This window comes from Aricia agestis, chromosome 21 (assembly GCF_905147365.1).
Source record: "Aricia agestis chromosome 21, ilAriAges1.1, whole genome shotgun sequence".
NCBI lineage: Eukaryota > Metazoa > Arthropoda > Insecta > Lepidoptera > Lycaenidae > Aricia > Aricia agestis.
The window spans coordinates 3105995-3131049 of record NC_056426.1 but is presented as its reverse complement, the minus strand read 5'-3'; the positions used below and the strand labels follow the sequence as shown (position 1 = coordinate 3131049).

The 25055-nt window shown below is 38.4% G+C and overlaps 1 protein-coding gene across 1 annotated transcript in view; it reads right to left on the bottom strand.

Annotated features, from left to right (window-relative positions):
* LOC121737598 (probable sodium/potassium/calcium exchanger CG1090) overlaps nucleotides 1-17232 on the bottom strand; it is a 45617-nt gene extending 28385 nt beyond the window's left edge. Inside the window, exons 1-3 of the mRNA XM_042129257.1 lie at nucleotides 17002-17232; nucleotides 3888-4050; nucleotides 1201-1328 (exon numbers count right to left, since the gene is read on the bottom strand). Of these exons, the coding sequence (XP_041985191.1) occupies nucleotides 1201-1328; nucleotides 3888-4050; nucleotides 17002-17016 (306 nt within the window). The 5' untranslated portion in view covers nucleotides 17017-17232. The remainder of the gene's footprint in view (nucleotides 1-1200; nucleotides 1329-3887; nucleotides 4051-17001) is intronic.
* Nucleotides 17233-25055: the final 7823 nt, after the last annotated feature.

Here is a 25055-nt window from a genome sequence, read left to right as displayed (position 1 = left end):
ATAACTGAGATGATGTTGTTACTTGTTATAAATGTACATTCATTGACCATTCAAAAAGCGGTACTACGGAACCCTATATTGCGTGTGGCCCGACACGCACTTGGCCGGTTTTATTATTAATGCGGTAGTTCTGACGTAATGACCTTGAAGTTTGAAAGCATTTAGGAAATGGTTAATTATTAATATGATTGTATTCAATTACTGGCATGTTACGGTCGAGGACGAATTAATTTTCAGTCAAATTGTCACTGTTCCATTATACATAGTATAATAGCTTCGTTATTCATATTCTAAATATAATGGTTCGTTGTCTGTCTGCAGTATGTCTGTCGGTCATTTTGATCCATAATATTTAAATGCTAAGGTATGCAGACCTGTCTGTCTGTTACTTCTTAATGTTGTAAATCGCTGAACTGATTTGGATGAAATTTGGTGTCTCGGGAAAATACACTGATACGAAAAACGTAAGTCGGCAACATTAAGCAATAAGGGTGGGTTGCACCAACTTACTTTAACTATAACTATAACTACAATGCAAAATGACAAATCTTTGGTTAAAGTTAAAAATGGCCGCCATCAAGACGCCATATTTAACCATAACCATAGAGCTCGACAAGGCTTTATCGAAAAAATGAACAACGCTGTCATCATAAAAAAAACGCAATTTTTGACAGTTCTCCTCATAAAGCTAATACAGAGTTTTAGCTTCGTGGTTCTCCTTTACCAGCAGCGCCCCGCCCACTTTCATTTCAAGCCTTGTCGGACCAGCTGTCATCTGTCAAAGTTAAGGTTAAAGTTAGCCTTAACTATAACCATAACTTCGACCATAACTTTAACTTTAACCACGCCTCTGGTGCAACCCTTAATGTTGTAAATCGCTAAACTGATTTGGATGGGTGTCTCGGGAAAATACATTGATACGAAAAACTTAAGTCTTAAAAGTTAACTTATTTTATAAAGCGATTGTGCTCTACATTTTTTTAGGTTAATGTACTAGAAACTAATTTTTATGCTATTACCGAATCAAGAAATTCAGTAACGAACAAAACCTAACATATCCACTCCGAGCGGCACAGCGTCGCGGCGTTGCCAGACTTCGGCACGGTGTTAGTTGATAAAAAATGTTATGATATGCTTTAGTTCCGTGTGGCACTCGGGAACCGCGGCAGTTCCCGAGTGCCACACGTGTATTTTACTTACGTCTTCATAGCCAGCGTCCTTCTGTTTCTTCTTTTCCCCTTCATCTTCTTCTTCATCGAAACCTTTTAGCGCTTTCTTTCTCTCTCCGCCGTTCGCTACTTCTTTTTCTTCTTCAGGTAATTCTGCTTCTGTTAACAAAGTTATTTTTATAGAAAAATCTTAGTGGAAACTTTTGTTTAATAGCTTTTAAGCGCTTTTTTAATTTTAGTAAGTTTGGAAAAATAGAGAATGAAAAATATTAAATATATTATGATTTGTGATAAAAATCAATTTAGATTTTACACCCGTATTCTTAATTGTTTCGTCAAGCCCGCCTTGACTCAATCTCAACGAAGGTGACCTTAAAAAACTCCTCAAATTCGGTATTCTTAAACGTAACTTCTACCTCAACGAATTACTCCTTGAGTAAGATTGAGTGGAGCTGGAGGTGGAGGTATGACGTCACAGAAGCTATTTTTTTACTATCAACACCGACGGAAATCGACCCCAATTTGACAGATCTGGACCCCCCACTGGATCATGTTGACGTCCCTACTAAGTATATTATCTAGTACTTTACTCTATAAAAATCTAAAATTAAGAAAACGAATTTTTGTCATTTGTTTGAAATACAATATTTTTACAACTAATTATACATTTTTATTCTTTATAAACACCTAGCTTATAAAAAAATCTGATTAACCCCCCCTGGCCCAGAACCTGGGTAATTTGCCCCCCCCTGTCCCAGAACCTGGGTATTTTGCCCCCCCCTGGCCCAGAACCTGGGTACGCCCATGGGTACCCAGGTACCCATACCACTTTACTAAAACAACTGACTTGACTCGTTGACTTTACTGACTACTTTTTTAGTCTTTTACTAGACTTTCGACTTGACGATAATCTGGAAAAACCACTTTAAATTTTTCTCGCCATATTTTACTCGACACTGGCCATGGTTAAAAAGCCGAGCGCCATATTAAGAAAAAAAAGAAGAAGAAGAAGAATATGTGTTTATGTGATCAGCTGTTGTTGCGATTTAATTGTTTGCAAACTCGTGTTGTTTTTTCAACTTTAGTTTAACGTGTTGCATATTAATGCTTGTTTTGTAAAGTTCCTAAACCTAAATTGTTTCTTGAAGTCCTCATCACTATACCGCCCTAATGAGTTTTGAGCGTCACGCAAATATCTGCGCTAAGGAAAATTATGTGAATTTTCATGGACATAATCCAAAACTTACACCCATATTCTTAATCGTTTCCTTACTATTTTCTCCATTCGACTTAACCTCAATCCAAAAAATTGTATCATTAGTTCAATAAAACTTCCTTGACTTGAGGGATTTCCTTATTCGAAGCCAGGAATGAACTGTCAAACCTGAGGTAGTTTAGGATGTACCTTAAGGGTCCTTGAGTGTCTTCACTGTCTGTTTCCAACCATTAATTTACAAGAAATCGTGTTTAGCACGAAAAACTTTATAATTTTTGGGTAAATGACTGCATATTATTTAGTCGTTTAGGAATAAAATTTAAAGCAAAATCCTCAGGCCCACTTGTGACTTCTATTTCTAAATATATTTTCATAACACAGTCTTAACTTTAACCAAGACATTCACTCGTAGGCACTAGGCCTAACTACACTACAGATTACTGAATTTAGCTTTGTCCACACTGTGCATTTTTTCTGTTCGTCAAGGGCATGCGTTATAGCGCAGTCAACAGCGAACGTGAGGCATGCCCCCGACGCATGCCCTCTGACCATGTCCAAAATTAAAAAAATGACAATATTGGCGTTGTGTTCCTTGACGCATTCAATTATTGAAAGCGCCAATATGAAAGTTGATGACGAAAATTGAAGATGAAAGTGCACAGTGTGGACATAACTATAATAGTTACTACGTAAACTACACTACAAGAGAAGACAAAAGCGACGCGTTACGTGAACCACATTTTTTGTATGAAATAATATTAGGGTCTAACCGCACTACGCGGCAGCGATGCTACGCGAATCGCGACACAAAACGTGATATGGAACATGAAGTGTCGCTCCACTGTAGCGTAGGGTCGCTTAGAGCCGCGCCATGCCGGAATGGCAGCGGCGCGGCGAGCACTTTCAGGTTCATATGATTTTAAACTTTATCTTTATTATTGTAATGTATAGTATTGCTTGAGAAGTCTACGGTCGCCCGTGGCCGCTCGTGGCCGCTCGTGGGCGCCAGCGGCCGCGATTTCTCAAGCGATACTATGTATCTTATATCTTTATATATATAATTGGAATCTCGGAATCGGCTCCAACGATTTTCATGAAATTTAGTATATAGGGGGTTTCGGGGGCGATAAATCGATCTAGCTAGGAATCATTTTTAGAAAAAGTCTTTTTATTCGTGCTTTATCGATAATCGATAAACTGAAAAATATGACTCTTCCTGACGGACTGGCGAATAATAATACTATTTTGTGAGTTAATTGCTTTAACGACACAACAACAGCTAAAGCTATTCCAGCAGATGGCGTTATTAAGTAACACGAAGTCGATGAGTGTTTGCTATATCGAGCAAAGCTCGGTCATCCAGGTACTTACAATAATGAAGATAAAGTTTAAGATCATATGACACTAAAAGTGTTCGCCACGCCGCTGCCATTCCGGTGTGGCGCGGCCCTTATTGTCGTCTCATCTCATATTTGTGCAAGTGAACCTAAGATAAAGCATACCTTTAACATCAGCCCCCGTGCTCTTGACCGCCGGTCCCGCTGTCACCTCAACTATAGGATCAGCAGGTTCGGAAGCCTTGCCCAGCACCGCGTGGAAGACGGTGTACGCGATGAAGAAGACGGATACCGTCAGCCAACGGTGCCGCCGGGGGCGACGCATTCTCTGCGGGAAAGAGAAAAATATACTTATTCATAATTTATAAATCGTAACAAATAAAAACAAAATACACAAAACAAAAAAAAAAGGCTAAATGACTAGTGATTGGACTGTGCCGGTCATTGGACAAAGCACGGGAACGTAATAATTTGTTAAGGTTGTTTTAAAAACTGCCTGTTTTAAAAGTGATAGAACGCCTGATTTTAAAGAAAAACAGTATCTGGTGTATTAGCCAGTGCTTTTGACGTCTAAAATCGACACCATACTTATGACTTGTTCAAAAAATCCCATTTGCCATTCAATGGAAATTCTTGAGATTTCACTACATTCTAATTTCCATTAGTGGTCCATACTAATATTATAAAATTAAAAATATGCGAAAGTGTGTCTATCTGTGAAGCCGCTGAAGCAATTTTGCTGTTTGGTATGAAGATATTTTGAGTCCCGGGAAAGAACATAGAAAATTTTCATCCTGGAAAAATGTACAATTCCCGTGCGATAAACGAATTTTGGCACAACAGAGTTGTGGGTGTCATTTTGTAAGATATAAAGCGTCATACTTATAGCTCGACAAGGCTTTAAATGAACGTGGCGAAAAACTAACGCTGTCATCATACAAAAACGTCATTTTTGACAGTTCTCCTTTACCTCCAGCGCTCCCGCCCACGTTCATTTAAAGCCTTGTCGGGCTCTATCTCACCAGTGGCACACCAGTACAATATAGCAAAGGATTTAAGATGTCGTGAGCAGTATACTGGGTTGAATTTCAGAACTCACGCAAATACAGTATGTTCGTATGTCAAACCATTATTTTATATCTTATCTATATAATGGCTAATATCAAAGTGTGTTTCAAACTTTCGAACAATAAATATCTGATATTACAACCGCTGCTTCTCAAACTTAAGGAACTTTTGATCGTAAAGTTTTATCGTTGCACAGGTTTCATGATATTAAATATACAACTTTCCTGTAAGAAAATAAATTCCCTATATTTTAATTAAAATATGAGAATCCATATTAACTCCCTTACCCTTAAAAATATATACATACTGAATAATTATTACACAAGGTCTTGTCTTTGTCTGCTATATCGGAAAGTCACCAGACAGACAAAACGCTGATTAATATTATATAGTCGTCTTTCAAGTATCTTGGCCATATGGTGACTGAGGACTTGAAAGACGACTGTGACATTGAAAGGGAAAATGGCAGTCTGATGTAACATGTTGGCCCGCAGATTTGCACGATGTAGTAAAGAAGTTAAATTAACTCTCTTCAGAGCTTTTTGTCAATCTATTTATACGTGCAATCTGTGGGTTGACTACACGCAGCGGGCTTACAACGCTCTCCGAGTCCAATATAATAATGCACTAAGAGTTATGTTGGGGCTTCCGCGATTCTGCAGCGCATCAAATATGTTTGCTCAAACTCACACTGATGGCTTTCAAGCCGTCATAAGAAAGCGAGTAGCTGCTTTGATGAGCAGAGTTCGCGCAAGCACCAACACCATTCTTAGGGTGATAAGTGATAAAGTTGAGTGTCCAATCATGCGTCATTGGGTGCACATTAATGTTTACGTGCCCAGTGCTGCTGGTAGGCCACGTACATATTTTAACTAATTATATAATTCCTGAGTACTAACATAGTTTGTAATGAAATAATTATTGTATTTACTATTAGGCGTTATTATTTATTTATAAACACTATAACAAAAGTAAGTGATATCAATTTAGGGTCTGATTGGGTCCTCTAAATAACAATGAAAATAGTAACTTTTTAAACATTATAATTGAACCGGTATTTTGAACAGGAGCAGTTTTATTTTGCTCTTTGATCAAAACCAGTAATAATTTCTGTCCGTTCGGAGCGGAATCGAGATGAAAACGCTTTTTTAGAAATGTACGGCGGTTTTAACGAACAGGATCGCGAAGATTAACCAGGTTTCCGAGCCCTGACATCCTGTATACTTGTAACAATAAAACAAATGAAAAGCTTCTATGTATTTATCTGTCCATCTCTACTAATCTGTGCTTGAGTTGAGTGTAACTCTCTGTTTAAACTAAATGTTATGTGAAATGGATTTAAAACCTTTTAGCTGAAAATTGTCCCTACGTAATGGTTGTTGACAAACATTTTTCTACTTTCAACTTTTTCATCTTCTTATTTTATTTTTTACTGCATGTTTTAATTTAACAAGAAAGAAACATGAATATTTAATCATGGTAACTATTTTGTATTCATGTAGCGAATGTGTCAGGCAGATTTTGTGTAGCTATTCACTACTATGGCATTACTCATTAGAAGGCCGACGAATTCCGGAAAGTTTATTTATACGGAAATAATAAATAATTATTGTTAGTAATCATAATTTTTGTATTAACAATAAACAGTTGACAACTTACTCAAAATATTGGATGCAACGAATTCCTACATGAAGTTGTGTATAATATATAATAAATACCTAAACAACAATTCAATTAAAACAACCAATAAGCTATCATCAAAGGCCTTAAGCCATTAATTGTTCTCTCCAAACAATAACATTTTGTTCGGGATTTAAAAATTCCAATAAACGCGTTCTATAATCGGATTGAGTCTTCAAGGGAGAACCTCCCTGGACCAACATTTGCGTACGACCATAGAGTATAGATGTAGAGACATGGCAAAGGCCACATTCTGGATTGAGAGGGGCCATTTAAGTTATTTGGGGACATTTTGGCATTATTTTAGGCTATTACGGCATAACTTGGGTCATTTAAGTATTTTTTGGGGGACATTTTGGCATTTTTTGGCCATTTTGACATTATTAACGCGGACGACCGTGCCTTTAATAAAATAAGCCTCACTTTGATTTTTTTAATCCTTTATTTAATCAATAAAAAATAGAAATGTAACAATGTTATTCGGCGAAATATATAAGCTTATATACAAGTTTTACCATGTGCATGCACTGTCCAAATTTGCAGGGAAACATTCAAAATACGATACAAAATATTATATGATATATGAGTACATTATTCACTAATTTTTTTGTAATACTTATAATATTATTTCGGGATACCGGATGACCCGTACTTGAAAATGTCACGAATGCTAAAACAGCTGGTACTCGAAATGATAGATAATAATAATAATAGCTCCCACACCGGTTTCGGTGACGGTGGCCGGCTTAATTGAAACCAGGCCAGCTACGCAGGAGTAATTTTATAGTGACCAAGTGTGTGCGCAGTACACAAGAGCACTCTCTATTCCTTTACTCTCATAACCCAGTGGGACGGAAGACCGACACGACCGGTGAGAGATCAGGCGCAGGACCGACTTTTTACATGCCCATCCAACGCATGGATCATCTTACTTGTCAGACAATCAGGTGTTCACCCGGCATTGTCCTAACCAAACCTGGAAATAACATGTTTCCAACGTGGGAATCAAACTCACGATCCCCGAGTCAAGAGCCGCGCTCTATACCACTAGACCACGGAGGCGTGATAGATAGCAGCCAATATCAAGCAATATATAGGTCTTTTTTTTTTTTTTTTTTTTTTTTTTTTAATATATAGGTCTACAAGGATCTGATGGCAAAAAGTGAGAAAAGAAATTGACTCTAGCAATACCGGGGTGATTGGAATAAAACATTTTGATTTTTTTTTTCTTACAGAGGCTGATTATGTGTGTGAAACATGCAAATATAAAAATTTATCCAATGATCAAGGATATTTTTTTGAAAATCTGCCATCAAAATTTGCCATCAGATCCTGTTGTGGTAGACCTTCTGTGTGGTACACCCATAATAATTCGGCCGTATTAAAGATGATACGTACATGACATAGACAATGAATGTAAAACCGCTGCCTTTTAAAATAACATTTTACAATATGACGGCGTAGGTTTTAAGCATAAAGTTAATATTAACTTTATGCTTAAAACCTACGCCACCATATTGTAAAATGTTATTTTAAAAGGTATATACCTAGCGGAATAGAGAAACAATCTCGAGCTGTCAAACAAAACCAAAATTGGTTTTCATCTGTGTGAAAAATATGTGTACCTACGTAATATACTTACACAAGCATGATTGAACATGAATTCTATGAGATTAAATTGTCAACGTGCGGCACGTGCCGACTGGACGACAGTAAAAGAGTGCTGCTGTCATGTATCACACGTCTCTTTTTACAACGCAGTGTTACTGATAGTGACATCTCTCTTGCTCAGGCCTTTGTTTCTCTATTCCGCTAGGTATATTTAAAACTGGTTTAAAGAGAGATTGCTCTATTGTATTGCGCACACATTTAGGGACTATAAAATAACTTCTTTTATTACTGGCCTAGCTTCACTGAAACCGACCACCGTCACTGAAACTAATGTGGTAGGTATGGTCCAGTCAAATTGGGCTTAAATTAGGTAGGAACCTCGGAATTCGAGATACCCAGCTGTAAGTCTGTAAAATAAATATACGTCGTGCCATATCCTGAGTTTTAAGATCTTTGCATTCGACAGGGATTTAATCTTATATATTTTGTCTTTCATGTTATGTATGCTTAGGGATATTATGTTTTCGCAAACTTCAAAAACAGTTTGAAATCGTTTGATGTTTTAATGATTTATTTTTCTTTAAAAACTGCTGAATCTTATTTTATATTTAATGTTGACACCATTAAAATACAACACACCAATAAAATTTTAAGATATATATATATATATATATATATATATATATATATATATACCGTGGGAGAGCCATGCTTCGGCACGAATGGGCCGGCTCGACAGGAGAAATACCATGGGCTCACAGAAAACCGGCGTAAAACAGCGCTCGCGCTGTGTTCCGCCGAGTGAGTGAGTTTACCGGAGGCAAAATCCCCTACGGCTACGGCTACGTAGACTGTGCTACGAAGAGACGTAGACCGTGCTACAAAGAGACGTAGACCGTGCTACGAAGAGACGTAGACCATGCTACGAAGAGACGTAGACTGTGCTACGAAGAGACGTAGACCGTGCTACAAAGAGACGTAGACCGTGCTACGAAGAGACGTAGACCATGCTACGAAGAGACGTAGGCTGTGCTACGAAGAGACGTAGGCTGTGCTACGAAGAGACGTAGACTGTGCTACGAAGAGACGTAGACTGTGCTACGAAGAGACGTAGACCGTGCTACGAAGAAACGTAGACCGTGCTACGAAGAGACGTAGGCCGTGCTACGAAGAGACGTAGACCGTGCTACGAAGAGACGTAGACCGTGCTACGAAGAGACGTAGACCGTGCTACGAAGAGACGTAGGCTGTGTTCCGAAGAGACGTAGGCTGTGCTACGAAGAGACGTAGACTGTGCTACGAAGAGACGTAGACTGTGCTACGAGGAGACGTAGCTACGAAGACTTAGGCCCGTATAAATAGTCAGTACTTAAGATGCGACCCGGTCTTAAGACGCGGTTCGGCTCTGTGATTGGTCCAAATTTTGACAGCCAACCAATCACAGAGCCTGAACCATGTCTTGAGACCGAGATGCATCTTGAGTACTGACTATTTATGCGGGCCTTAGACCGTGCTACGAAGAGATGTAGACTGTGCTACAAAAAGACGTAGCACGTCGTAGACTCACCATAACCTCCTGCGATATGTAATTTGGTAGCATTATAACATACAAGCAGTAGCACAGCATCCATACAATTAATATTTGAGATGTTACGACTACGCAGGTGTTAAAAATTCCTGCTTAACCCCACGAAAAAAATGCAAAGAATTTAGACTCATCAGAACAACACCATTCATATTGCTACAGATACGTAGCCATTAATGGTCCCTGTTTGTTCTGTTTGTTTGTAAAAACGCGGAACTCTATAGTAAATGCGCTGACACGGCATCGTATCGATCGAGCCGGCGTCATATCACCGTCACGCGATTATAAATCTAATTTCAATAGCTCTAAAGCTGAAAATGCTACGTCCGTCAAGGGTTATCATATCACTGCTTTGGGATTTTGAGTTCAGCAACTATGGCGATAAGGTTGAAAATACTTTGTTGGTGTTAAGGGTCATCGTGCACTTGTTAAAGGAAAGTAAACTCAATGCTAATGTCGTTAGGTTGAGAATACGATGTCAAGGAGGTTATCAGATGAATTTCGCGATTGCTCAGTCGTTATGGATGATAGTCCATAGCAATGTGCTGTCGTGATTTAATCTTTCTTAGCAAACCGAGACATCTTTGAATTGAGCACTAATAATCTATAATATAAAAATGAGTCGCTGAATGTGTTGCTAAGCGCAAAACTCGAGAACGGTTGGACCGATTTCGCTAATTCATTTTTTTAAATATTCCTTGAAGTACGAGGATGGTTCTTACGGAGAGAAAAATTCTAAAAAAATTTTTTATTTCCTGAAAAAGTCTAAAAATAACACTTTTCTATACTCCCATACAAAAGATTTGTGATAATACTTAAAAGTCAAATATATAAAAATGATTTTTAATTATGTTAGTAACGCTAAAACTCGAAAACGGCTGAACGGGTTGGGCTAATTTTAGTCTTAAAATATTCGTAGAAGTCCAGGGAAGGTTTTAAAGTGACACGAAGTTCACTGGGACAGCTAGTAGTAATATAATAAGATAAAACCGACTTAAAATTGTATGTAATTTAGAATTAAAATTCCCTATCTCAAAAACTACTGAACCGATTTTGATGAAACAGTTGCAGTATTCCCTAAGTTGAACAATACCTGGTACAATAAAAAAAGAATAACCTAAATCGGACTTGCAGTTCCGGAGCTATGCGTGCACAAACATACATACATACACTTTTGAAATTTGGCACATTTGTTCAGAAGCTGCAATAGATTAACATATACAAAAACTGGGCAGTTCTGGAAACATTACATACATACGCGTCGAATTGATAACCTCCTTTTTTTGACGTCGGTTAAAAATAAGTATGGCACTCAGGGAGTGCCACAATAAATCTATTGCATTTAACAACTAGTCTACACACAAACACTTTGCCGAAGTCTGCCAAACTGAAATTACGTTAGACGATGCACGAAAGTTTAAAAAAGTTGCTCTTTCAACGCTACTTCTTTCACAGTCAACTCTGTAAAAAGGACACATACACATCCTAAAGTACTTAGTTTACAGTACATGCAGCACACAGTAAATAATCCGACCAAAACCAAACATGTTGCACACGTCATCTTTCACGTCACGTCACGTCAAAAAATAACCAACACAAAATAAATAACCAAAAAACTACACTTTTTGTTCGACGTTTGACAACGTTTCTGTCAATATTATGTTATTTTTTGACATCAGCCAAATATAATATACTAAATAGAATGAACATCGGCAAAAATTTCATAAACCGGCCATAAATCCATACTAATATTTTAAATGCAAAAGTGTGTCTCTCTGTCTGTTACCTCTTCACGCCTAAACGGACTTTGAGTCCCCGAAAAGGATATAGGATATTTAATACTTTACGCCGGAAAACTTACGGTTCCCGCGCCATAAGCGAATTTTGACGCGGGGAACACTTAGTAAGTAATATTTAAAACCTGATAGCTGCCTTGCTAAAAATAATGATGAGCAGTCTCCAAGTTCACAGAAAACTCAAAAACTTAATTTACAATTTGAAGGCTCAGTTTACACCGCCGCGGAATGAAATGGAAGCGACTTTTTGCAACGTAACTGTACATAGCGCAATGAACTTTATGCCAACAGTATAACTCACAAATTAAATATGAGCCAATTTTAACGCGCGTCTTCAGAGGGATTCTCGAGAATTCTCCGGTGCCAATTCCCTCGTCATGGGGCAAAATTGACGCTTCCATTCCGTTCCATTCCGCGGAGTAAATTGAGCGTACAAAAACGTCATAAGCGATTCCGTAAAAAGTCTGAAAACTGCTCACAAAGCGTACACCAATCAGAAACCAATTTGTTTCCACGAAAAACAATCCCACAGCGATAATATTTGAACAATAGCGAATATATCGTTACAGAAACATGGTCGGTGTAAAAAGTTTTTTCTGTAAAAATATTTCCGAATAGTTTTTCTGTTTGATATGATTGTGTTTGTTTTTTACCGACCGCGGCCAGATATAGAAGGGTTTTTGTCATCCATACTTATTAATTCGAAAGAGAGTATATTTGTTTGCATCGAATAGACTTCGAAACTGCAGTGCTGATAACTGAAATTAGCACGTACACATAGAATAGACTGCAAAGGACATAGTGGTCATATTTATTTTTTATTGTATGAAAATATACTTGACTAGCGCGGGTTACCGTTTTTACGCAGGTGGATCCGGGCCAGTAAGTAATAAGCATGTGCGTTCTTTCTTCTAAACAACTAATCTGTAGATTTGCGTGGCTCTTGACTTGGAGGTCATGGGTTCGATTCCCGCGTCGGATACATGTTATTTCCAAGTTTGGATAGGACAATGCAGGCTGATCACCTGATTGTCTGACAAGTAAGATGATCCATGCGTCGGATGGGCATGAAAAAGTCGGTCCATTCGCCGGTCGTGTCGGTCTTCCATCCCACTGGGTTATGAGAGTAAAGGAATAGAGAGTGCTCTTGTGTACTGCGCACATACTTGGGCACTATAAAATTACTCCTACGTAGCGGTTTCAATGAAACCGATCACCGTCACCGAAACCGGTGTGGGAGCTATTATTATTATTAGATTTAAAAAATGAGATAAGCTAAGTATAAATAAAGGTTACATTTACGCTGCTAATAAAGGCTATATGCGTACATAAGGTGACTTTCTACGGCTGGCAATTTCTTTGTCAATTTTTCACTAAGTCTATTATAGAAAGGGTTTTTTTCATGAATATTGCTCAATTCTGGTCAATACAAAAGTGATGGTCTAGGATAGGCAACTTTCTATATGGACAAACGGAGAGAAAAATCCCAATTTTTGTACGGAACTCTATACTTAAATAACATTTACCGCTCATAACATTTTACCACGAAGGTAGGCTTTATAAGCCATCATTCCGAGCCTCTTCATGTTTCAGACCGTGGCCGCGTTTACGGTAAAGCTGAGTTTACATTGACCAAAAATTAAAAATAAAACTTGAGAGGTGTCAAGGGATACTCGAATGGAACGAAGTTATTTCTTATGTTCAAAAAACCTGTATATATGATTTTGTACCCTCAAAAAATATTTAAAAAACGCCATTGACGCCCAGGAATACTAACAACGCGTCACTAATTATTCTCAAAAAACGCCATCTAGTTGACGCACAGGAATACTATTAACGTCCTCTGCCCCTACCATTCAGGTACTAATAAAAAAGTGTCGAGGTCAAATATCGTTCTGTCTAGCTTTCTTTACGCCGAACGCGCGATAAGGAACTTCGTTCCAAAATCACAGAAATATATCCTCCTTTTTGTAACTCGGTTAAAAATAACCAAAATGTTGCCCAAAACCTTGTATTTCCGCAGATATCATACATGTTGACGCGATAGTAGTGTTGAGAATTTAGAGTTTTAAAGTGTTGATCAACAGGTGAACATGTTTTTCTTTAAACCATTAAAACTACGCAAACGAACTAGAAAATATACAAAAGTGATGTCTGTGATTTGAGACACTAAAAATAATAAATCATATTTTGAAACATTAAATCAAGCTAGTTTAATTCTAAAAAATTTACACGTGGGAGAGCCATGCTTCAGCACGAATGGGCCGGCTTGACCGGAGAAATACCAAGTTCTCACAGGAAACCGGCGTGAAACAGCGCTTGCGCTGCGTTTCGCCGAGTGAGTGAGTTTACCGGAGGCCCAATTCCCTTCCCTATCCTCCCCTATTTCCTTCCCTTCCCATCCCTACCCTCCCCTATTACCCTATTCCCTCTTGAAAGGCCGGCATCGCACCTGCAGCTCTTCTGACGCTGCGAGTGTCCATGGGCGACGGAAGTTGCTTTCCATCAGGTGACCCGTTTGCTCGTTTGCCCCCTTCTTTCATAAAAAAAAGCGCTAAATGTTTGAGGCCGCTTTTATTTTGTTTAAAGCATATTTTTTCATTTATAAGTTTGACATTAACAACATTTGCGTATCTGTTGAGCTGTTTCGAGAACGGCTTATTAGTGCGTCCAAACAAACAAATTATTCAGCTTTATAAGGTATAGATAAAATCGTAGGTTATGTACACTCAGCCTAAGCTGTGACGTCAGTGAGTTAATGTGTCAGTTTGGAGCAACCATTACCTAAGTACGGCAAAGCAGGTGAGATTACCTAAAAGGCTTAAGCGGTTGTTATTTATAGAGACCCAAGGATATTTTCTATGTTGCCATGAAGGTGTGGATGTAAAAACTGTCACTAAGCAGACATCGAATAAGTGTCTAAACACACCATGCCAGAGTCGCGCGGCGGAAGTTCGGCGTGATTTCGCCTGCAATGTATTTTAAATTACTGATGACACACCATGCCGAAGTTCCGTCGCGTTATATTGTATGCATCTGACATTGCTAACGTAATCATGCCGAACTTCCGCCGCGGAATTCCGGCATCCGGCATGGTGTGTACACTTAGTATACGTGGCTATACGTTCATTCATCCATTTTTGACATTTCAACTATCATAACTTCGTTGCTGTTGTTAGAATATAAATTATTGTACAATGTAATAAATATGAATGTTTTATTATTGTACACTCACTGCTGTGATAATATCATAAGTATGTATAATTATAATATATTTTATATTGTCCCCTTATATCAGTGAGGTTCGGTGGGAACCCCTCCCCCTTAAATAGCTCACGTAATTTGTGGACACCCCCTTGTACTAAATCCGATCCTGAACCTTATCCGAACCTGTTAAAATAAACTCCGAAAGAGACGTTCAAATATTTTTATAATAGCTTACCAGTGGCGGCTTTACCCTTTGAGAGGCCCCAGGCGGCAGCTTTATGCGAGGCCCCGGTCAGCAGGTCTTTGCGAGGCCCTTTGGTAGTCTATCCACCGCCGCCGACACCTTATAAACTTTTGCAAGAGCAAGGCCCCGGGCGATTACCCTCTTCGCCACACCCTAAGGCCGCGACTGTAGATTACGCACTAAGTCTGGCTTCAGATAACATCCGTCATCCACTTCTCTCGACATCCGTAAATCTTGCCTTCGGATCAGACTTGTGCGAAAGCCTTATTTTATTTTTACGTGTGAACAATGAACATGTCCTAAATACCTGTCAAATGTGTGACAATAGTTCGACAACACTGACCCCCATTAAACAAGTGCTGTTTAATGGAGGTCAGTGTTCGACAACGATTCAACTATTTAGTGGAAGTGACAAAAATACTCGTAAAAGAAAAGAAAAAGGCCTAAGACGCTACAGGTATTTACAACTTTATAATACCTTTAAAATCCAAAAGCCGCTCATCATAAACCGCCGCTAAAAGCCAACCAATAAGCACTTATTCCTCATAAATCATATTTTTCCTCTCGCTTCGAGTTATTGTGCGGTTATTCGAGTGACAGCTAGTCGATTAAGAGCATTTTCATATCTTCGCTTCGCTCTTCAGAATTCTTTTGGAATCCTTTTTGCGAGGAAAAAATGCGATAAGTCGCTCGCTGTCATTCTCCTTCTTCTTTTTTAAGTTGACAATATTAGTCAAATCAAACTTTGATAATAATGTTTTTGCCTTTATTATCAAAGTTTGATTTGACTAATATTGAAAAATATTATGTTTTATTGGCCTTTTTTAATGATTACAATTTAACTGAGTGTACTCTAAGTAATTAACATTTAACTGTATTTGTATTTAACAAGTTATTATTATCTAATATATAAAAATAAGTCGGGTTTTCCTTCCTGACGCTATAACTTCAGACCGTACGAACCGATTTCCACTCGTTTTGCATTCGTTGGAATTGGTCTCGGGCTCTGTGAGGTCTAGAAAAAAAATTCAGAAAAAAACTTCAAGAGAAAAGCAGAAAAACAGGGAAAACCATTTTATGGCAAAACAACGTTTGCTGGGACAGCTAGTTTTCCTTATAAAATTTGATTTTAAAAGCGATTAAACAGTCGCATGTTTGTACAAATATCGTACATGAAATTAATAATTAAATAGAATCGAATAGAGATTTCTACTTACTTGTGTTTAACCTTGTGCGTTGAAATTCCCGTAACAAAATTATACCTAGCTACAATTTTTCTTTTTGAAGCCAAGGTGAAATATTGTTTTCTCACTCTCTCATCAACAAATTAATCATTCTCTCCCCCTCCCTCATTAATCCCCCTTTAACAGCATCGTGCAATTTTCACAACGGGCTATTTTCGTCGTTTATTAAGAGGTACTCAACCTTTTCGGGTAATTAATTATTGTAATACCTTTATTACGGAATTGTAGTGGCGTTACGGGTTATTTTGTAATTCGCTTCCTTTTTCTTAGAACATGAGAAGGAAGATAGAGAGTGGTTTTCTTTACAATTTTATAATGATTTATCTGCCTGACATCTCAACTTTAATAATCGAGCGTGAAATCAAAATTTGGTTTGTGGACAATCTCAGATCTTAAATATAGAAAAATATAGATACATGAAAATAGAATACCCTTGTTTATGTAAGTCGGTTAAATTAAATAAATGGGTTACAATATCATTAATAGTCTAGTATTGATTGGCTTATACTACCGACCCGCTAATGTTACTTTGTAGAGGCAAAGATAGGAATCGAATCACATTGTCGTAAGTTACAAAATATAAAACTATTTCGTTGCTAAGCGGTACGTAGATTTTATTTATGGGTATTTATTTAGTAGAAGTTTTATGTAATATATTTTAAACTATATGTTAATAGTCAGTGCGATATAGCTGAAGCATACCGTACTATAATATTGTAATAGGTAAATATAATAAATATATAAAATAATTTATTTACGAAATTTCACGGCGACAAAATGTTGTAATCGTAATAATTATCGTAAAAAAGGCTTCAAAGGTCTTCAGTAATACGATTGTACTCACCGAAGGTTGCATCATGGCTGGCCCACAGCCAGCTGTTCTCAAACTCGCTATTTATACGCCCGGGATATCGATTTTGTTACGTAACACGCGCCAAAGGTTGAGCGCCGCTGACTCATTCATGGGCACATTTTGACGGACTCGCCGGGTAGAATGCTATATTTTAATGGATGGATAATATGGAATTGACTATCACGGGGTGCGGGGAGCGGAGGAACACGTCTGAACACAGTGGCGCCCACTATACGACTGACGGGCGACTGCGCGCGGCTACAGCCTGAAAACTACCCCCCAAAACAGATACAACCTTAACACAATAATACAAGACATATTTCAGCTTGCAGGTGAATTTTGCGTAGCAATTTATAATTGCAGCTCCATTCACCTGTATCACGACGAATTAGAGTTGATTTTCGCGTGTTTTTCTAATGCGCGTGACATTTTAGCAGTGTCCCAGAATCAGCGAGATACAGACACGTCGGCGTCACGCTATAATTCGCATATTTACGTGATATTAACTGACGTGACTATCGCGTCACCTTTGACCTACAAATACCGTGACTAGACATGTCCTTTATTGGGATTTTCACTTTGGATTCAATAAGAATTGTCACTGAAAAGTCATGAGCGGATTACGATATAGTAGATGGTGTAGTACGCGATTGAAAAAAAAAAGTATTTTCTTGGAGAAAAATGGCGTGAAAGATTTCACTGATTGTCAAGTTTTTTGATTGACAAGTTGTGTGAGAAACATGAAATTGAAGATATTATAAAAACACTGTTTGCTTTGATAAAAAACTTATATGTCCCAGGCTGTACTGCAAATCAGCCGACTATTCAGTTGTGACGATCAATATTTAATGCGTTACGGTAGAACAAACATAAAAAACCATAATATTTCTAATAGTTTTTAGCGACTTTCAATGCTTAACCTTAATTTTACCCGGGTATAACACATATTTAGTTAAGTATAGACAAACAAACTGACAGACATACTTTCGCTTTCGATGCTACGTGCTAAATAATAATATTATCTGTTTTTCTATATCTATCTCTGTCAATCTATCTAAACATTTAGAAATAGAGAGTATTTAAAAACATATTGTAACTATTTCTGCTGTTTAAATATTTAAGCATATTTATTAATTTACTTTTGTTTTCCTGCAGTATAATTAGTAGTTTCCCCAGCGATCTAATTTCCATGAAAAAGAAAACAAAGTTAAATTAATTAAAGGCGAAAACCAATTATTCAGAGAAAGGGTACATAATTTCCGATATTTTTCCTACATACATACTAATATTATAAATGCGAAAGTGTGTCTGTCCATCATGTCTTCAAGCTTAAACCATTGAACCAATTTTGAAGTTTGGTGTGCAGATACTTGGTGTCCCGGGAAAGGACAGAGGATAGTTTTAACCCCTGAAAAATTTACGGTTCCCACGCGATAAACGATTTCTGGGGCAACGGAAATGTAAGCGTCATCTATAGTGCATAATATAATAAACTAGATGTTGCCTGCGACATTCCGTGATAAATTGACATACAAAATATTGCTCTTAAGCAGAGAAGTAACAGACAGACCGACAGACAGACGGATAAATAGACGCAATTTCGCATTTATAAATTGTAATAATAATAATAATACTCCCCACACCGGTTTCGGTGACGGTGGCCGGTTTCATTGAAACCAGGTCAGCTACGCAGGAGTAATTTTATAGTGCCCAAGTGTGTGCGCAGTACACAAGAGCACTCTCTATTCCTTTTACTCTCATAACCCAGTGGGACGGAAGACCGACACGACCGGCGAGAGATCAGGCGCAGGACCGACTTTTTACATGCCCATCCGACGCATGGATCATCTTACTTGTCAGACAATCAGGTGATCAGCCTGCATTGTCCTAACCAAAATAACATGTTTCCAACGCGGGATTCGAACCCACGACCTCCGGAGTCGAGAGCGACGCTCTAACCACTAGACCACGGAGGCGTTATTATAAATTGTAATATTAGTATGGAAGTATAGAAAGTACTCATATAAAACAAATTAAAGATTTCGTCCTTAAACAGTAAACATTTATAAACTTAAAAATGTAATTGAAAGAGAGATTGAAACACTACGAAATACCTAAAAAATCTATCTACAATTATTATTATGTTGATTCAAAGAACGAATCATAACCACGAAAACAAATCCTAAGCAAACAAAAATGTAATGAAATAAAAATGTTAGTCCTCGTAGAGGTCGTTACGAATTCCGTTACATGTTCTACATCGTCGCTACGTCGAAGCGAAGTGAAGCTATGTCGTCGCTGCAGTAGGGGAGCCATGATTGCTATTCGTGTAGTTTAAGCGCTTTTTGAAAGAAAGAAAAACATAGAGAAAGAAAGGAATTTTATTTGGTTAAATATAATAATAATAATAATAATAGCTCCTAAACCGGTTTCGGTGACGGTGGCCGGTTTCATTGGAACCAGGCCAGCTACGCAGGAGTAATTTTAAGTGTGTGCGCAGTACGCAAGAGCACTCTCTATTCCTTTACTCTCATAACTCAGTGGGATGGAAGACCGACACGACTGGCGAGAGATCAGGCGCAGGACGGACTTGTTACACGCCCATCCGACGCATGGATCATCTTACTTGTCAGACAAACATGTGATCAGCCTGCATTGTCCTAGCCAAACTTGGAAATAATATGTTTCCAACGCGGGAATCGAACCCACGACATCCGAGTCAAGAGCCGCGCTCTATAGCACTAGACCACGGACACTCGCAGCATCAGAAGAGCTGCAGGTGCGTTGCCACTTTGCCAGCTTTTTAATAGGGAATAGGGTAATAGGGGAGGATAGGGATAGGAAGGGAAGGGAATAGGGGAGGGTAGGGAAGGGAATAGGGTAGGGGTTAGGGGATTGGGCCTCCGGTAAACTCACTCACTCGGCGAAACACAGCGCAAGCGCTGTTTCACGCGAACGTGGTATTTCTCCGGTCGAGCCGGCCCATTCGTAAATATCGCGAAATCTCCTCTTGGGCTCCCCTACTACTACATCGTCGCTACGTGATAATGCTACGCACGGCTGCGGCATTAGGCCAATACTTCACAATAAATCCATCAAATCGTTGTGTTCGCCGTTCGGGACGCCGCTCACGTACTTACATTTAAAATCCCTCATTTTCACGTTCTGTCCCAAAAAAGGAGTCCACGCCGCTGATTTTCCATACAAACGTTGTCCCCTGTTTCCTCCCTGGATAACGCCGGTAGAGTTATGATTTTTTCCTGAGTATCTATGGCCACTATTAGCATGTCCCTATGTTTTCTTTTTTTTTTCATAATTTTGTTATTAAATAAGATAAGAACGTCCAAAAACCCAAAAAATGGCCAGATTTTCCTCTGTGTTTAAACACCCAGAAAACAAAACTGGATAAAATATACAATAAAAGTAAAACATAGGAATACAACTCAAGCCTTGCTTTAATTCTTAATGAAAAAAGCACTTAAATCGGTTAAGTTTTGGAGAAGGAATCAGCGGACAACGAATCGAAGATTTTCTGTTCTTTTATTAGAACTCTTGTCGTGTTGTCTCTATCGCGCTCTGCGGTGGGAGACTTGAGATTCGTGAGACAGCAATACATTTTCAAATACCTATTTTCAATTTCTCTCGCCCCTGGTGTATCCTCTTAAGGGCCAACCCACAGGTACCACAACCACACGATATCGCAACGACAAAATATCGTCGAGCAGTGGTTACGTGTGAATGGTGTCGCTGCAGCTTTTTGTAGTTGCGTTGTGGTACCGACAAAATGCCGACGTGGTTGCGTTGTCGCCAGTGGTTGCGATGTGGTTACGCACGAAAGTCAATGAAACGGAGGGGGGGAAGAGCGCGGGCGATGTGCGCGCACTGTCGTTGCATCGACGCACCGTTGTGGTTGCGATGTGGTCGGCCGTGGTTGCGATGTGGTCGGTATCACACAAGTGGTCGACAACGAGTGCAAAATGTGGTACGTGTGAATGGTCCAGTTCATTTACAATACGAAATATACGCCCGACCACGTGGTGTGGTTGTAGTGTGGTTGTGGTTGTCGTGTGGTTGGCCCTAATACAATATATATTCTGTGCTAATACTAGCATTGTCGATAGCTAAATACAGCGTTGGCGTAATACGCGTTAATATAATATACAAACAAATATTTGAATAAGTAAATATGGCTCATTATTTTTCATACTTTTATGTCCTTAGTAATGTTATAAATGCGAAATTGTATCCGTCTGCAGGGCTGTAGCTAGAGTCAAATTTGAGGTAGGGCAGCGTCGGTTACAGGTAGGGCGGAAGCAAAAAAAATCGGTCAAGTGCGAGTCGGATTCGTGCACGAAGGGTTTCGTACCGTTATAGATAAAAAATAGGCCAAAATTGTTTTTTTTTGTAATTGAGCCCCCTTTAAATATAAATGTTATTTTAATTATATTATTAATTAGTTAAGTGATTTCGCAAAAATGTCCAGTGCCTACTGTTGCCATTAATATCAATATGCAGCAAAAAATGCTAAAAAACACGAATCCTAAAATATTGATTTTATTTTGTTTTTAGGATTTGTTGTTTTGATTTATCTCTAGGTCAATGATGTATTTAATTCATTCAATAGTTATTCTTAGATACTTAAAAATTCTGTGACAAAGCATGAGCACTATATCTAAGAACTACATATTATTAAATCCTCAATTACGAAGAACAAGCGAACAATATGATTAAACTTCTGGATGTAGCGATCCACGTGTGAGTGAGAGTGAGGAAATAATAATTAATTGTTGGGTTGGGTGATACTAGTCAATAGATACGACTAAAAATATATTTAGATTATTATTGTTTCTGCAAACTTATAAAAACAATAATTAATAATAAAATAACATAAAATATTTAAAACAGCTGAATTCTACGATTCGCCATATTATTAAAAGTGCGAAGAACTTCGTTCAGATCAACTTTTTTTGTTCTTTTTTTTTCAAAGGCCAGAAATACCATACCAGCCATTCTTTCGTGACCCATTGACAGTCTTTGAGGCCTGTTAATTGCAGTTAAAGTTGAAAACGTGGACTCGCACACTGCAGTACTACATCTTTTTTTTTCATTAAGATTATAATTAAATGGACGCATCGCTTCATGTAATCGTGATTCAAATGCCATCTATACACAGAACAAAGAATTATTATCGACGACCTCTGTGGCTCAATGGTTGGCAGCTTAATCCGGGGGACGCGGGTTCGAATCCTGCCAACGGAACAAAAAGTTTTTAAAGGTATAATAAAAATCTTAACTAAGTATATAATGTATAGTTTATATAAGAATATAGTATATTTCTGTTGTCTAATACCTGTACCTAATGCAAGTCCTTTAGGTCTTCCTTTTTAGGGTTCCGTACCCAAAGGGTAAAAACGGGACCCTATTACTGAGACTTCGATGTCTGTCCGTCTGTCCGTCTGTTTCCAGGCTGTAATTCAAGAACGGTAATAGCTAGAGAAATGAAATTTTCACAGATTATGTATTTCTGTTGCCGCTATAACAACAAATACTAAAAACAAAATAAATAAAATATTTAAGGGGGGCTCCCATACAACAAACGTGATTTTTCTAACATTTTTTGCTTAACTATCAATGATGACAACAGGTAGGCACTTGAAATTTTCACAAAGGCCTTAATAATATATGTAATTTAATAAATAATAATATAAGTTCAAAAAAAATTAGGGGTTAGGTAGGTAGGTAGGTCCCATACCATTTTTGCTCTATAACGGTACGTGCGCGGTATAACCCTTCGTGCGCGGGTCCGACTCCCACTTGGCCGATTATTGGTATTTTTAAGGTAGGGCATTGTGATTTTAAGGTAGGGCATTGCCCCACTATGCCCCCCCCTAGCTACGGCCCTGTCCGTCTGTCTGTCTGTAACCTCTTCACGCTTCAGCCGCTGAACGGATTTTGATCAAATTTGGTATGCATACACTTTAAATGCAGGGAAAAAAACATATGAGTAACAGAGTTGCGGGGAACATCTAGTGATACAGGGTGTAACAAAACTAAGTGATATTCTTTTAAGATGTTTATGGATCCCGTATATAGAGTTCGCTGTGAAAGTAGCAGCTCTGAAAAAGTAACTTTTTTCACCTTTGTATTGAAAAAATTCATGCCGCGCGACCGCTTGCCTTTTTGTTCTTTCAGCGCTGCTACTTTCACAGTGAACTCTGTATAAGTAACACATACCCTAAGGCCTAAAGTATTATCACTTAGTTTTGTTACACCTTGTATATAAGTGGGAGAGCCATGCTTCTGCACGAATGGGCCGGCTCGACCGGAGAAATACCACGTTCTCGCAGAAAACCGGCGTTTGCGCTGTGTTTCGCCGACTGAGTGAGTTTACCGGAGGCCCAATCCCCTAACCTATTCCCTTCCCTACCCTCCCCTATTCCCTTCCCTTCCCATCCCTATCCTCCCCTATTACCCTATTCCCTCTTAAAAGGCCGGCAACGCACCGGCAGCTCTTCTGATGCTGCGAGTGTCCATGGGCGACGGAAGTTGGTTTCCATCAGGTGACCCGTTTGCTCGTTTGCCCCCTTATTTCATAAAAAAAAAAAACTTAACGAGCTTTTGCCCGCGGCTTCGCTCGCGTAAAGAAGTATTATTATATACAAACTTTCATCCCCTATTTGAAACCCTTGGGGTTGGAATTTATCAAAATCCTTTCTTAGCGTATGCCTACGTCATAACAACTACCTGCATGCCAAATTTCAGCCCGATCCGTCCAGTGGTTTGGGCTGTGCGTTGATAGATCACTATGTCAATCAGTCAGTCAGTCACCTTTGAGTTTTATATATATAGATTTATTTTCCTTGGTCTGATTGATCTGTTTGCTCTCAATAGGTTTTGGAGCAGATTTTAGGACAGCCGAGAGAGTAGTGAAGACCTATAGGGAAGGACATTGGCTATTTTTGTATCGTGGCAGCTCCAGCCGTTTTATTACACGGCTGCTTCAAAATAATAACAACGGTTGGTTTACATCAACTTAAGGCTAGGTTATTCCAAATTCACGTTTCTAGAATGAGTAATTTTTAAAGAAAGCATCATTAAAAAAAACTGAAAAATATATACATGTATAGATACATCTTTTGAATAGTGACTTTTATGGTTAGAAACACAATACAGATAATTTTACTCGATAAAAAAAATCCGAAACAACCTCGATTTTAAAAACATTTTGAGTTTTATAGGACTTACAGGGACTCAATCAAAAAATAATTTGGATAGTTCGATTACTATTAAAATTTTACAGGGAAATGTACGGATACATGTTTAGTTATACTATTTTTTATCTAAGTAAAAAGGTTTTTTCTCCTATATCGCCCTACCATGTACGCGGCGAGCGTCGTAACCGCCACTGTACAGGGCGCGCTGATATGAATGTTATTTTAATGTCATTTACGTCGATATTCGCACTGACAGACATCGACCTGCTAATTTAGGAAGAACCTCCCCTTAAATAAATAAAAAGAAAACATCAAATCTAAGAAATCTTCTCACCGAAACGACCGGGAACCGGGATAGTAGGCACCGTAGTATCAACATTCTGAAAGCATTGTACTCAGATCTAAAACAATTTATATTTTATTTTTTTATTTTATTTATCTTGAATAAAGAATTTTCCAAAGATTTTTCTCCTAAGCGATAGAGATGTACATAAATTAACTCGACGAATCGAGTTGTTCAGTACGACAGAGTAGTATTAGGCCGTTTCTCCATTGCCACCGTCACCGAGACGTCACCGACAGAAAACTAAAAAAAAACTTGAGAGGTGTCAAGGGACACCCGAATGGAAGGAAGATATTTCTTATGTTCATAAAACCTGTATACATATACACTCAAAAAATTTAATAAAAAACGTCAGGAATACTAACAACGCGTCAGTTTATTCTCAAAAAATGCCACCTAGTTGACGCACAGGAATACTATCAATGCCCTCTGCCCCTACCATGCAGGCACTAATAAAAAAGTGTCGAGGTCAAATATACTTCTGTCTA